Here is a 16,587-nt window from a genome sequence, read left to right as displayed (position 1 = left end):
CTTTGCATGCCTTGAGGTACTTTCTTTTTATAAAGTGGATGTATTTTGATGGGATAAGAAGCTTAGCATTAAAATTCTTTATTTTGGATTTGATGTTGGTCATAGTTTTTTTCCAGCTGATATTGATGGAACAATAAGCTTAAGGAGTCAAAGAAATGTTGGCTTTAACTGTAGATGGTCCAGACAAAATTATCATCCACACACTTCTCTACCTGACTTTCATTTTGGTCTGATTCCCAAAACCATTGTCAGAACTGCTTTGAGTCACAAGGCATTTTTTTTGTTCCTTATCCTAGTACTGGCCTTTTGGCTCATTTCCTAATTTGAGCTTCCAGAGATACTCTGACCTCATTCCATGTATTTTCTTCCTGACTTCAGCATATATTGAACACACACACATATATACATCTAAAGAAGAGAAGTGAAATTATTGCGGGAAAAATCATGGGGAGGTAGGTGGAAGGCAAGAATGATTTCCCCCTCTCCAGCTGTGCCTCACTTCCTTTTCTTTCTTGCCCTTTCCTGACCACTGGCCCTCAGTGGCTTTCTGCAGTAGAGACTTGTGGGAGGTGATGGGGTGTGGATCAAGCCTTAGAAAGTGATAGAGATAAATCTCATGGGCCAGATGTTAGTGATTAAATGCTTTATTCATAATTTCCTCAGCCTCCCCTGGAACTAGGAAAAAGCACAATGGTTATAATTAGAGCAGAGTGCAGGTTAGAGAGATGGGACAAAGGTAGCAAAGATACTGATTGTATAGAAGTGTGTTCTTGCTAAATAGGTGTGAACAACTTGTCCCAAACCTCCCAGAAGGAGGATGACCAAATGTGGATCCACTCATGCCACAGCAGAGCTTAATGTGTATCCTAGTTGTGTGTGTGTCTGTGTGCACATGCATGCATTTTTGAACAAGCACTCAAGAATTTTCCATTTGTAATATGAAAGTAGAGTACATGATAGGAGAATTTCATGAGAGTCTCTTTTAGGCATCTGTGACTTAAATCCTTTCTCCTGGTAGTCATAATTGTAATTAATTATCTTGTAGGCCTCTTTTGGACTCTCAGTTCAAAGTCATTTGACTTTATCTGCTTCTTTGAAATGAGTACCTACCTGTGAATATAAAGTCAGGAACAAGTCTTAAATTCTACACATGCTTATTTGCATATAATTTAAAATGTGTATAATAGAATTGCAAGTTTTAAATAGCAATATTTTCCTTAGGAAATATAACTTAGAAATGATTTTCACAACTTAAATTGTACAAATTCACTTCAAAAATTCATGATATTCTAACTATAAATTTTTTGTACAGCAAGGGTTAACAAACTTTAGATTTCATTGATTTTTCTCTTAACACCCAACATTTGTTATAATTCAGTCAACCAGAAAGTCTTTCAAATAGCAGAAAGATCTTTATTGCCTTCTCTAAATTTGATTCAACTTAAAATAAAAATCGTATCAAATCTACCTTCAGTTCCAGTGTTTTTAAATGATCTAAATTTCTAGGAATTACCAACTTCCCATAAATTTCCTTCTCTCTCTTTATACTTTCTTATTCATTCAATAACTTTGTGATTCTAAGCGATTATTTCATCAATGGAAGTCAACTTGAGTTATCCAGTCTTTAGAAATTCAATAATTTACTGCATTAATCCCCATCTTTAGCTATTGTTTTGAGTGATTGTTGATTTCCATCATACCTGCTTATACATTTTTATCTAGAAAGTAATTATGGTTTTGTGTTCTATCTGAAATTAGGAGGTTTATAGAGTTAGAGATAATTTGGACCATCAATAAATTGTTCTATAAATGGAAGATTTCTTCTTGTATCAACATTATTAAGACAACATAATAAAGGTTAAATTAGATTTTATCTAACATTTCTTAGGTCTGTTAGCAAAATTTCTGGGCAAATATGGCAATTGATAGGTAAATAAGAAAATCAGGAACTGATACAATATCAATGCTACTGATTTATTATATACTCAAGGTAAAGATTGTGGTTTAATTATATAAAGGTGCATATAGGACTCCTCTTTTTTTTATTTTCTTATACATGTGTGTATCACAGTTCCTTGAACAAAAGTTCTCTCCTGCTTGTACAAAAGTCAAGGGGCTTAAAACTAATTGAGCATTTTTTCCCTTTTGCACCAGAAAACTCTGGAATTGCATCAGAATTAGAAAAACCTAGATTAGAATTTCTTGTAAGCCTAGAGTAGAAGTGTATGCCTCTGAAAATGTACTGTGGTTGTATAGGCACATGTAGGTTTCTGGAGCATCATACAAATTTGGTTGAGCACTGATGACATAACCTTCCTCTAACCTGCAGCTCAGACTTTAAACAACCGCACGACATCAAGTGTCTTCCACACTAAAACCACATCCTTCATTCTTATAAATAGAAAAGTGTCCTATTTAATTTACAGTGATTTATAAGCTCTCAGTCTATTACAGAGTAGAAGAAGCAAACAAAAAACAGGGAGGTAAGCACAGATGCAGTTGAAATATGTCATGGCCTAAATAAAGAAGATCTGAGAGAGAAAACTGTGGATGTCTGTAGTGTCTCAGACTCCTTTAAAGGAAGGGTAAATTAGATAGTATCCACTGAGAAATAATTTCAATGAATATGCAGGGAATTCCACTTACTTGAAAAGTATATGGACATGGAAAACAACTGCCAAAGAGATGCAGTGTTATACTTGATCCAAAGTGTCACATAATACACAGAGCTGTCAACTTTTTCTTACCAAGACTTGGATGGCACATAAAGCTGTGAGGGTGGTGGCGGTTAGCTGTAAGTTTGAGAACATGAGACAGGTTGTTTTTATGTCAGAAGGTACATGGAGTTTTAATAGAGCATGTTCATGCATATGTAAGTTTAAATTACCTTTCTACGAATTACCTGCTTTGCTAAAAACAAAGTGTTTTTCACCCTAGTTTGCCATTCTTCTCTTAGGCTGGCTGTTTCTAGATCACTTCTTTCCATAGGTTGTTGAATGATCAGCGAGTGTAAAAGTTAGTTCCTTACTTGAAAGCTTTTAGAATGAAGCATAGGCGTAAATACACAATATACGTGTGTGTATATATAAAAGGAAGATGAACTTTAATTTTGAGGTACATACGTATAATTATTAGAAAAATATGCCTCCTTTGGAGAAAGGAGGTATATTTTTTAAACAAATAGGAAATTGAGTTTTTCGGGATACCTTCATTGAGTGCTGAAAAAGCTGAGCTTAGACTAGTTAGTAAACAACCATTTGTTCATTAATTACAATTGTCAGAGCACCACCTTGTGTTTATATAGCACCTGTTTCTTAGTAGGTGAGAGAGCAAGGACGCAGGTTTTTGTTTTTATTTCTATTTGCTTCAATTTTGGCTTTTTACTGTGTTATATGAGTCAATACTTGTTCTACAGCTGTGTGGTTGGAAAGATGCTGGTCTCGTCTGTACTTTAATGGCTTGAGGATAGGTTTAGAAACATAAGTGCCTTCTTTGCTTAGAAATGCCGAGCTTTATCTAACATTGGTTGGTGGAGGTGCTGTTTCTATTTTTGCACTTGCAAGATTTTCCATGGATTTTTTTCTTATCAGTAATCTTTTCTTTGTCTTTTTAAAATGAACTATTCACAAGGTAGAGAAAAAATATTCTCAATGTTTTCTTTGGATCTTTTTTCTGTACAGGTAAAATTTCTGAGTCTCATTCATGACAAGGTAGTCTCTGTAATCGATTGATTTGGCTGTCCAGACTCTGTAGCAATTGCTGCCTTAACGATACCCCTCCAATTTGAAATTCTTGGTCTTGTTTTGCCATGGAGGACATCTTGCTAAACCACATTTCTGGGTGTTTTCACAGTCATTTGCTCCACATAAAAAGCCAATGTATTTTTTTGGAATTTTGAGAGTAAGAATTTTTTTCTTCAAACTACCACTTCTTTGGACGGACCTGTTACCAATTCTGTTTTGTTTATTGAATTAGCTTTGCAAAGAGCCTGTTAAAATATATTGGATATTTCCAAGCCCAATTTGACAAACAGCAAGCCACCCAACCTGACACCAAATACATTTATCCGTATGCAATTTTTTAATATATTTTTTATTTTATCAACATTGTTATATAAACTTTAATATTTGTTTATACATGATCCTTATAAGTAACAGATATAGAGAATAAAATGAAAATGACTAGAAAAGAAAATAGGTTCACTTTCACGGTTTGCCAATTTTAAATAGTTATATTTAATTTTCTTTCAGAGTTCAGCATGCAAGCTAAACAAGTAAACTTTGTTACTTTTCAAGAGTCCTGGAAAATAATTTATTAAGTTTTGCTTTGTAATAATGAAGTAAATCTCTTTTTAAACTATGACCAAACTTTTTCAGCTTTAACAAACTCCATAAGAATCGCCTGCTTATTTGGTTTGAGAAAAATTCTGGGCTTCAATGAGTTACCATGCAGCGATTTATGTCAAGCAGGAGCACGTACATTCAATTGCACAGTTTGTGCTAACAGCCATTGTTGGACTAGGCATTTCTCCAAAGCTCATGAGTTAGGAAATGGTAATTATAGTAAGTCGTATATTATAAATAATGCATGGATGTTTCACATGAGCTGTGTGGGATTTCGGCCCATTTGCCAGAATATAGCTGCAGAATGATTTGTCTGGAGTTTGTTTCAGATGATTGATAGTGCAGAATGTTGGCAATGATGTGAATTACTGTTGGAGTGCCTTGAAAATTTCAGTACAAGTGGTGATTTCTTCTCTTTCTCTGTGTGCTTGTCTAGTCTCGGCAGACACCTGAGGGTGAGTTCCTTCCCCTTGATCAACTTGAACTGGATGTAGGTTTTAGTACAGGGGCAGATCAACTTTTTCTTGTTTCCCCCCTCACGATTTGCCACGTGATCGATGCCAAAAGCCCCTTTTACGACCTGTCCCAGCGAAGCATGCAAAGCGAACAGTTCGAGATTGTCGTCATCCTAGAAGGCATTGTGGAAACAACTGGTGAGTAAAAGCATAGATATGCCATTCAAGTTTCTTTATTTCATAATGACATGATATGCACAAGACTTGTCATGAATTGTGTTAAATTCCTTGTTCACGGTGGTGAAAGCAATGACTTGCCTCATTTCTCGTAATATTAAATTGATACTACTATTAATACGAAGATTGACTGTGGTGATGATGACAGGTGTGTAATATTAACTCAGAAGCACTCACTGCAAAAAAACAGAAGGCATCTGAGACGTCTTCTAAAAAATGATTCTGATGTTTTGTTTTTAGTAAGATCTCGGATTTTCCATAATCACAATTTTTGTCTATAGATTTAAGGTTAAAGTAAATGCAGCGTAATTAGTGAGCAGCCTGAACTCAGCACGCAGGTTCTTGCCTAGGGGAGGAACAGTGATTCAGGCTGTCACTGATAGAGCTTTGATATGGTACTATGTGCAACCTCAGTGGAAAATTTCCTCCGTGTGTGTGCACATGCGCGTGTGGGCATATGTGCTAAAGCAGCATTTTAATTTCAAAGTGGGTCAGTAGATTTCCCCAGCTGAACCTTGACCAAAACGTTTTTAAAGGCTGCTGTTCTTTTCCTGCTTTGGGATAAGCTGCTTAATTCGCTAATTTGCAAAGTAATATTGGTCTATCCCAAATATAATTTGCTACTCTTGACAAAAGGAAAGAAACAATAAATCAGAGTATATTTTCGGAGTCTAAGTATTGCCTGGTTGTTTGGAACATAATAGGTGTCTGAGACAAATAATATAATATTAACATGATTATAAAAATATATGTATGTATATATGCATACCTCAATTGAGTTTTACCATTCTTATAAATAATGAGAAAGCAAAACATATTTTAGTTCTCCACTTTTAACTGATAATTATTTTAACAATCTTAAAATGCTAATGAATATGTATAAACTATAGTATTACTGAGAGTAACATGGAAACATTCAAGCTTCATGCCAAGGTGAGAAATTTTACACAATCAAATATTCATCACCTTGGTAGAAAGCTTTGTCCAAGGAGCAGGGAGAAGCAGTGTAATTTTCCCACACTTGTCACATAACACGTATTTGAAATTTGGGCCAGATAATTAATTTCTATAAGCTTCTTTTCTTTCTCTTTAAAGAATCATATAGTAACCACCTTGAAACTGCTTGTCATGTTCTAGCATTTTATTATAGTAATTAAAGATTTTTGCCCTGACCAGTGTGGCTCAGTTGGTTGAGTGTCATCCTATGAAGTGAAAGGTGGCTGGTTCAGTCCCTGGTCAGGGCACATGCCTGGGTTGCAGGTTTGGTTCCTGGTTGGGGTTGTGCGTGTGAGAAGCGATCAGTCAATGTTTCTCTCACGCATTGATGTTTCTCTCCACTTCTTTCTCTCTCCCTCGCCCTCTCTCTAAAAATATGTAAATAAAATCTTAAAAAATTAAAACTAAGATTTTTAAGGATAGTAAGTACATTTTTTTAAAAGCAAACTATTTTTATTCGGTGTTATTATTGTTGTTTATTTTAAAGATATCATTTATTTATTTTCAGAGAGGGGGAAGTGAGGGAGAAAGAGAGGGAAATTTCAATGTGTGGTTGCTTCTCTTGCACCCCCAACTGGGGACTTGGCCCACAACTCAAGCATGTGTCCTGATTGGGAATCGAACTAGCGACTCTTGTTCCCAGGCCAGCATTGAATCCACCCAGCCACACCAGCCAGGGCTAGTGAGTACATATTTAACTCATCAATCTATGGCTGAAATTTGATTCTGTAGACTATTTTATGGTTTAAGTCCTTTATTTAGTTTTTAAGCTTAAAATTTAAATGAAACCATAGTGAATTTCTAAGATGCCATATAGTGATAAAAATGAAATCAATTTACAAGGGCTTTTAATCTTATATTTTAATTACAATTTTTAGTCATCTTCTTTGTTGATATAATAATATATTATTAGAACTTAAACAACAGATACCATTTTAATTGGTTTGTTTCTTATACTATATGCTTCTATCTTCACACACTTGCTTATAGCCTATCAATTGCTTTTTATTATTCTAGTCACAGACATTAGTGAAGTTTCTGTTTCACTTGACAGCCTTAAAAGTCTTTCATTATTTCCACCCACAAATCTAGCTATTCATTCATTTTTCCTGTTTATCTCCAGTTTGTGTTTGTTTCTTAAGAATGAGAACATTTCCCTAAAAATCACAAGACAGTTTTAAAAATCAGGAAATTTAACAGTGGTACAATTACTACTACTTAGCTCTCAGTCTATGTTCAGATGTCACTGATTGTCCTAGTAATTTGAATAATAGCCCTTTCCTCCCCTGGTTTCACATCAATTTAAGCAGTATACCCATCATTCATTTGCTAGTCTTATTAGTCTCAAGATGGAATAGTTTTGCAATCTTACCCTATTTTCTTGACCTTGACATCCCTAGAGAGTACAGGACAGGTATTTTGTAGAGTGTCTCTCATATTGGATTTGTCTGAAGTTACTTTATTAGTTCTTTTGAGTTTTGACTTCTACACGGGCCTCTTATGGGAATATTGAAGCAGGTTGTTTTTTACGTTTACCGATGTATTCCTGATGTAACCTGCATGTCTTCATGTTTCAAAGGATCGTGGTTAGTATATAATGTCTTATATAAATTATTAGAAGTTTTGTAATATTAAATTATTTGTTAGGACTATAGGTTTTGCTATAATCCTTCCTTTCACCTCCCCTTTAAAACAGAACAACAACACCGATGTAATGAACTGGCAGAGAATACTTTTCACAGAAAAGATGAAAACTTGAATGGAAACTGAATTTCTTATTTAGAGGTTGCCTTTTTATGAAGAAGAGATTGAAATCTGCTTCCTCATAACCTCTAAATTAAGCTTATTTTCTATATCTAATATAGCAAGACAAAGAGCAAAACCTTCATACACACAATTTATAGAAATTATTTCATGAAATATGTGATACTTTGTTTTCATATTTATTCTAACTAATTAAATCCCACACTGTTCAAATACTCTAAAATATGCCTATATTTTCAGACTTCCTTGGGCCTGTTAAAAGTAACATAAACATTTTTATGTCCATTTGATCATTTATCATCTTAGCAACATTTATGTAAATTCAATTTTAAGGATGTTTTCTCCTTTTTTTCCACTCTCAATAAATTTTACTTTCTCATAATATTTATTGCTTAGAAGAAGACAGATAAGATATTTTGGGATATTTTGAGACAGTTATAATACCATTTTTACCCCTTTTGCTTTTTGTAACACAGTCATGTAAATAAATATTTACTTTATGTAACTTTCTAATGATATTTATCATTAAATTATAATTCCTTATGATTTACTCATTCATTAGACAAGTACTTGGATGTATACTGTGTGCGCAGAAGCATTTGAAATGCCAACGATGTAGTGGCGACCAAGACAGACAGAATATCTTTCCTCTTGGAGGTTATATTCTAACTGGAGGAGGCAGACCACTTAACAACACCAGTACGCAAGATATCATTAGATAAACATGTGTTAAGGATAAAAAACAAAACAAGGTGATGGGGAAAAAAGAATATATCCTAAGATTGACAGTCGGGGACAGCATCTCTAAGGAGGTGACACCTAAGCAGAGACCTGAGTGTCAAGAAGGAACTCCTGGACCTGCCTGGGGGGAGAACATGGCATGCCTGGTGAAACCTGGGGTGCCAAGGCCCTGAGCTGAGAACTAGCTTGGCCGATTCCAAGAACTAAAAGAAGGGAGAGGTGGTTGGAGCAGATGAAAAATTTGTGGAGCTGGTGAGAAGTCAGAGAGGTGGAGGGGCCACCTCTGCACTGTGGTGATTGCATTGCACCAACAAGAAGTGTGAAGGTTTGCTTAGAAAGCAAAGCCTGCATTTATATGAAAGTAATAATTTAGTAATCTTAAATTGTGTATAACAAAAAAACAGAATTACTTTTTCTGCAAGCGGTTTATTTAAAAAATGAATGATCCCAATTGTGTTGGAAATGAATAAAACTTTAGGTAGTGCCACTTTTTATTGCATTGATAGTAATACCTCCGTCATCCCCACTGATCCCCAACACACACGTGTGCACACATGTGTGCACACAATGGGCACACATACACGGTTGTTCATTTCAGCAGTGCACTGACAAGAATCTTCTGATTTCATTTAGTTTTTGATTTTTTTCATTCCTATAGTTTCAGCAGAAGTGGTTGGGGTGGGGGGAGGGGAGTTGAGGGATTAGAAGCTTTCTAATTTCCTTGAAAGTTTTAGTTTTCAGCTCAGGAGTTGCAATAATTACTTTCCCGCCTCCCTTGGAAATACTCCTCAGTGATCAGACTCACCCATTGTTGTCCTCCTTGCTTCAAATGAGTTGGACTTTCACTGCCAACAAGGAACACAAGATTTGCCTCTTTATTAATAACCTTTTCTTATTTGCTCATCCAGCCAATTACTAAATACAGGTTGCCTCTAACTTTTGCTCTCTTTGCTTCTTCTCCCAGGAGAGAGAGCGCTGCTAGAGGCAAACAGCATTGCAGATTTGGCTCATTAGAACTAGATGCTTTCAAACTTCAATCTGCTCTCTGCTGCCATTTGGCAGTCTTTTTAATTGTCTTTTCTGTACTCCCAGGCTCTTTCGCCAGGGGAGCTATTTTGGACCTTTTTCTCCTTCCATGCCCCCAGTGCCAGCTGTTCCATCCCTTACTTGGTATAGTGTCTTTCCACCTATTCTATCAAAAGAATGTAATACTTCAATTTTTATACATTTTTTACTGTCATTAACCCTTTTCTCAGAGTTTTCTTTTTCTTTCTTGATGTCTGTGGGAGAGAGCATCTTTATTCTTTTCCGAAACCATCTCTGATAGCTAGTTATGTTGTGAGTCAAGCTCCAATCCTTACCCTACATAATAGTTAAAATCCCATTTATTATACTTGCTTTCAAACATTTGCAGGCCTTTCTGCAAGAAAAAATATGCAGTCTCATTATTGGTCCTGTTATTCGCGAGGCTGTTCTTGGATTCGAGACACCACGCTGTCCCTCACTCTTTAATTTATATTATCCAATTATTCCTTATGTACTGCATTGCTGCTCCTTCCTGCTCCTCTCTCTGGCGTTTCCTGCATCTCTGCCCTTTGCTTCTTTTCCTTAGAATCTAGCTACCTACCTTTTTGAAAAATAAATTCACAAAGTACTCACAAGTCCACTCTTCCTTTTAACTCCAGCTTATGGACCCTCTCACAAACTACAGTCTTATATTAATAGTTGCTCTTCATTTTCAGGACATTTTACTCCAGATTCAATTTGTCCAAACACCCAAGTTATCAGCTGACTTTCAAATTACATCCTCATTTGGAGAGTTTGTCTCTGTAAGAGATGGCAATTTTATCCCAGACTTCTCCCCGACCACCACTCTCTCTTCATGTCCTATTAATTTGTCCTTTTCACAAATACCCATTGAGCATCTATTACAGGATACACACTATCCTAGACCACAGGGGACACATTAATTAGCAAAACAAAATTGCTGCCCTTGTGGGTACATGTATTCTTTTTAATTATTTTAAATTTAGTTTATGGGGGTAACATTGATTCATAATGCAATATAATTTTCAGGTATATAAGTTTATAATTCAACTTCCAGGAGCTCTATTTCCTGCTCCCCACCCAAAGCCTAGTTTGCTGCAGTTATGATATATTTGATCCCTTTTACCCACTTCCCCATGCTCTACCTTCTTTCCCCTCTGGGTACATGTATGCCTTATGTAGGAAACCAGTAACAAAATGAACCAGAAACATTGAGAATGTGAGAAGGTAATGAGAGCTGTGGAATAAAAACAAGCAAGTCAATAGACATTGGAAGTGTTGGGAGATCGGGGAGGGCCACAGTGGGAAGGTGGCGTTTGTATCCAAACACAGCAAGGAAAAGGGCATTCCAGGTAGAGGTATCAGTAAGTACTCCGAAGGACCAGTGTACCTGGCTATTCCTCTCTCTTAGTTGGCAAAGTCTCTCAATTTAACTCTTCCTCTTTCAGCTCAGGTAATGTACTTCTAAATCCCAGCAGTTATATCAGGAGTGGATCCTGTCTCTGGTGTCTGCTTGTATTGCAGATGGCACACTACTGCTTGGTAAATTGCTTAGAACACCACTTTCAGGATATACCTGTGCTCAGAAACCTATGATGACTGCTATAGCAAAGTGCTTGTATTTCTCCCTGAGAAAATTAGTCCGCTCTGCCTCATGTAATGTCCATTCAGTGATGCTCACTCTTGACTCTGGTGTCCACAATAAATACATTTTCACTGCGTAGGATAGCATTTGTCTTTTCTCACATGGCACATTAGCTGCCATATTTTATTCACTCTTCCTTGGGTACTTTATGCTGTGTGTTTGTCTTTAAAAACACACTTTAAAAATGTTTTTACGATAAAAGGACTATTAAATACATGCTCATAATTGAAAAACATAGAAGTATGCAAAATAAAAAAGTTTACTCTTAATTTCAACTACTGTAATGTAAACATTGATCCTTTCAACATTTTGGCATCTGTATCATGTGAATATTGTTACTGTACCACATGTGCTGTTTTAGAACTTGCTCTATTGCAGAATATATTGTTAACACCTTTCATGTCAAATTATAATTCTACATCTAGTTTTAATGCCTTTATTGTTTGTTAATATATGAATCTATGTTAATTTTTATTACCCATCTCCTAGTCTGAAATTTTTAGTCATTTCCTTTTAAAGTAAGGTAAATAGTCTTATAGTTTTAATTTATGTGCCACCTTTACAACTTTAATACTTTATATAAACTCTTAGAGATGCAATTTCTCACTAAGGAGCATGCAAATCTGTTGGGTTTTGGGTTACAGTTTAGAGTTGCTATCTAGAAGGTTATACCAATTTACAGTGATATATGAAGGTGCTCATTTGATCATCCCTTGCCAACAAGGGATATTATAACTATTTTTATTTTGGCCAAGTTTACATTATTTTTTCTTTTCAATTATTAGTGAGATTGAAATTATTTGATCTGTTGTCTATAGGTTTTATTTCATGAATTCTCAATTAATATTGCTTACTTTGCTTGCAATTTTTACCCATAAATTGCTTGTACAATTAGCACAGTTGTGATAAACCATGTCCCTAATAGTATACTCCATCAAAATATTTTATTTATGTAGATATACATGTATAATTTTATCCCTTTTTATCTTATTTGTGCTTTATGTCAGCTTCAGATAAACTTGAAAATTTTCAATGATTTTTAATAGACCTCTCTATTTTATTAGCTTGCTTTTAGAGTCACCAGTTGTATCTTATAGGAAGTAAAATAATACATGCTTGTTGATTATCTGTTATATTAGGTGTGAGATAGTACACAGATGATTAAGGAGGAAGTCCATAGTCCAGAGGGAGAAAAAGATTTGAGCTAAAATTAGTATTAGCAATATGTACTCAAAAAAGCATATGTCAGGCTAGCACAGGGGCCTGAAATAGTGGTGCCCAATGGATTTGTTCTTAAAAAGGCTGAGAAGGGTCTCCTGAAGGGCATGGCAGGAGCTGAGACAGGAAGGACAAGAAGCAGCTCATCAGCAGGGTCAGGGGAGCTGGGAGTTCTGGCCAGAGAGACTGCAAATGAGAATTTATTTTGTTAGAAGAGTCCTGTAATTTGGTATGGTCAGAGCATAGAAGAGGTGGAGGGGAATTGGCTGGAGATGAGCTTATCACTGAGTCATAATTTGCACCTAATTCTTCAAGCAATAAAGCCCTTGCATGATTTAAAGCAGAAGAAGGCCATCATCATATTGCTAGATAGAAAGATCCCTCTGGCAGCAGGTGGAGGATGGATTGAGAGGGGCTGAGACCGGAGACAGACCAGTTATTAGGCTGTTACAATAGGCCAGATCAGAGGTAATTGGGTCCTGCATGAAGCCGTCTGGCTCTGCAACTATGTGATGGTTGAAAATAATGAAAAAGGCCTCTGGTTTGAAGCTGTTAACTTATGATTAAATAGGAATAGGAAAAAAGGCCTCAGTATTCTTCCCTCTGAAGTTCCACAGGCTATTTAAAAGAAGCCAAGACACCCAAAGAATCAAAGGACAAATTGAGAAAAATAAATAAGAAAGCACGAACAAGCCACTGACTCTTTTTACTAGAGAAAAAAAAACACTGGAATTTTCTAACCAGTAAAACGGAGCAGAAGCTTAACTTGTGCATAATTGAGATGTGATTATCATTTTCCTCCATGAATGATTCTACAATATTTAGCTTTATTAGCTAATTAATCAGGTAGTGATCCATCAGAAGGTAGTGATCAACAACCCCCCAGTGTTACAGTAAATGAGGTTGCACTCTCCTGCCCATTAGAAATTTTATTCATCCTTCCTCATTGCAGTTCTGAGTCATTAGCTGTGAGCTCCTCATGCTTGTAGCCAGAGCCTAAATCAGGGGCATCTTGTTTATCTCTCTGGTTTCCCTGTTTTTGCCCACATTGATGCTACCTTTTAAAGTAATTGTTGCTCTTTCACAAGACTTTACACCTTATCAGACAAAAGTCCATGACACATGGGCATATATATATTAAAATCTCAAAGTACTTCCTCCCAGTAACTTTTATTATATTTGTTAAATATTTATTGCTTCCTAATTGTGATTTTTTTTGCTCTACTAGAGATACCTTTTTAATTATTTAAAAAACAAAACAAAACAATTTTTGGAGGGTTGTTGATCCTTTTAAATCTAACACAACTTTTTATGTGCAATTTCTAAATAAGATTCTACACTCTCATTTTATTCTTGATGGCTCATTGTAGAATTTTTAACATATTTTAAAATTAATGCCTAAATATTGAAGTATGAAATAGGGTGGCCAATCATCTTGGTTGCCCTGAGACTGAAAGCTTTTCTTGGGTTCGAGGCTTTCAGTGCTAAAATCAAGGGTTCTGGAAAGGCTGAGATGGTTGGGCACCCTACTTAGCAGTCCAAGACTGTCAGTGAAACTGTCTTACGTGCCTGTTTCAGGTTCATTGATAAAGTTTGCATTATTAATAGTGGGATAGGTCTTTCAAACTCATGATGGGTGTTAATCCATCAATTTCCTACTTTCTTTGTTCAACATTGTCTCGAAAATACATAAAAGGCATATTTTCACTTACATGATTTTCTCTGTTATTTTCATTGCTATCTTTTATAGAGTATTTAATGAGTACAATCCTTAGCATCTTAGGAAGCAAGTTTCTCATTTCTTCATGTAGGAGGTTGGTAGGGTAAACAACTGGAGTTAGGTAGGTTGGAGAACATGGACACCGTATTTGTCAAAATCTTGCCTATAGCTGATATGGCTAAAAGATGTCAACAAACCTATGAACAACCTGGTTAATTGTTAAATGCAGGCACAGGAGAATTGTAATTGGAAAATTTTGGTTAAGATGTGGCATAGTTCAATGACAAGGAACTTCATAGTTTAGACACTAACTAATTTTCAGAGATTGTCAAGGTGAGACCCTAGGACTACTTGGGACCTGTGCGATGCTTATTAAAATTCTGACTTCTGGGTCCTTGCTTAGAATTAGAGTGTTAAAATGTCTGGTCTTTATGGCCCAGGAAATTTGCGTTTTAAAAAGCACCCAGGTGATTCTTATTAAGAACATTCAAGTTTGAGAACTCCTCAATTCAGCACCTATGAAAGCCACCAATATTTATTGAATTAATTACTCAAATGCAATATTTTGTCCTAATCTACTACACTGACACATGATAAAAAATGAAAGACATCATAGTTCTTTAAATTTCTGAAGTCTTCAGAGATGAAGCTATTTATTTCAATTCAGACTGTGCTGATCAATGTAGCCAAATGCAAATTAACATGGGTAGAAAAGAGTGGAAATCAGGAGTATGAATTAAAATGCATTGCTATTCATCATCATAACCAAGAACAAGATGTGACAGCTATTGTGGAACATTGTGTGAAGATGTAATATAAATGCCAAACAAGGATGTTAGTACCATTCATTGATACAGAGAATTCTGTTCATTGAAATTGCTGCACATGCATTAGACCAGAACACTCTGTGTGGTTATTTACCATTTCATAGGAGGGGATACCGTGATGCTTACTGAAAAGTTCAGAGACAATTTTCATAGTTTTACACTAAGGGTAACTAAGTCTATTAGTCGATTCAGCTAAACTTGTTGAGGGCTTTTTTCCCCCATGTTAAAGTTTGTGGAGGTTGCATAGATTACACAGAAATATGCTTTTAATAAGAGATCACAATAAGTGTGATCTGAGATCCAGATATAGTGAGCTTATCTTGACAAATAAAGATACTAGGCCCAATTTAACTTTGTTTTGCTTTGATTAATTATTATTTTGTTATTTTTACGCCTTAGGCAGCGTCTGAAGAAGAGCTCGGGTCATTAACCCATTCAGCTCATACAGGAGTGCCTAGAACTGAAATTCAAGTAGGAAATTATTACTGCTATTGTTATTATTGCTTTAGAAAATAAATGTCAAGTGAGATAAGCATGAACTTATTTTATAAACTATGGCATTGCAATGTTTATTAATGGTGGTGATGGAGTACCACAACATTGGGAAGATCTTTTTGGGGGGCATGGGAGAAAGGAGAACAATCACTTCCTTGACGTCCAAGGGTGACAGCCTTGAGCATCACCTTGCATTAATTGTATATGGGGTGCATTTGTTGCATCTATTGTGCCAAAAAATATCCTCATAAGCCTGAGGGTAGCTTTAGGTATGACCCATTTCTGCTGCTAACTTCCGATAAGAGCAGTGTGTAGACCATGTCAGGGGTGATTAGATATCAAAGGCTATTGGAGAAAGGGTTTCTCAGTCTCCCCTAAATGACTGCCAAGCAATTTTTCATACATCTCTGTTAATTTTTAATATATCTTAAGACCTTTGTTTTATTTTTTTATTGAAACATTTTTGTCATTTAAGTTAGAAAATGTGCCATTGGTTTTAGATACATCTTTAGTCCCCACTAGGACCAAGTGAGTGCTTTACCTCCACATTGGAATACAGGTGAAATTTGTTCCCTTTGGAAGAGAAACTTCTTCCAAATACACAATATGGAGGGGTGAGTTTGGGAAGGGAAGAGTGCATGGTGCCTTGTTGACTAGAGAAGGCCTGGACCTTATGAACTGAATGCATGTCTGTTCGTGTATGAGCTATCAGCACTTTTTTTAGTACTTTTTCTGTGCTAAGGGTTTACTTTCTGACTCACGCTCCTGATTCAGCAGTTTCCCAGAAATGGCTCCAATCCTTCCGTACTTGGCAGCACTACTCAGAGAATGTAGAGAGAAAATGATGCAGTCTCTTTATATATGTGTGTTTATTCAGATTAGCATTATCAGTTCCAAAAATGTTTTAACATGTGTTATCTGTTTCTTTCTGGTTTTGCTTTGCTCCACAATTTCTTCCAGTGCCCTTTTTTTTCAAATGTGCTTCATTACTGTCCATTTTAATTTTTGTACATTAAAGGGAAATGAGAAGGTATATTAAACTTACATAGCTTAGTCTCTTCGTTTAGTTAAGGTTTTAATATTTTATAGCCCGTAAATT

At 35.8% G+C, this 16,587-nt stretch overlaps 1 protein-coding gene across 3 annotated transcripts in view; it reads left to right on the top strand.

Annotated features, from left to right (window-relative positions):
- Positions 1 to 16,587, top strand: part of KCNJ3 (potassium inwardly rectifying channel subfamily J member 3) — a 135,101-nt gene that overhangs the window by 8,075 nt on the left and 110,439 nt on the right. For 2 of the 3 annotated variants that reach the window (XM_053671865.1, XM_037143387.2), the window contains one exon: positions 4,780 to 4,996. The exons of the other annotated variant lie outside the window; for it this stretch is intronic. In XM_053671865.1, coding sequence (XP_053527840.1) covers positions 4,780 to 4,996 — 217 coding nt within the window. The remainder of the gene's footprint in view (positions 1 to 4,779; positions 4,997 to 16,587) is intronic. 3 annotated transcript variants of the gene reach the window in all.

Source organism: Artibeus jamaicensis, unplaced genomic scaffold (assembly GCF_021234435.1).
Source record: "Artibeus jamaicensis isolate MK-2021 breed Jamaican fruit bat unplaced genomic scaffold, CSHL_Jam_final contig_1832, whole genome shotgun sequence".
Classification (NCBI taxonomy): domain Eukaryota; kingdom Metazoa; phylum Chordata; class Mammalia; order Chiroptera; family Phyllostomidae; genus Artibeus; species Artibeus jamaicensis.
The sequence above is the reverse complement of the archived record's forward strand: the minus strand, read 5'-3'. Positions and strand labels throughout refer to the sequence as shown.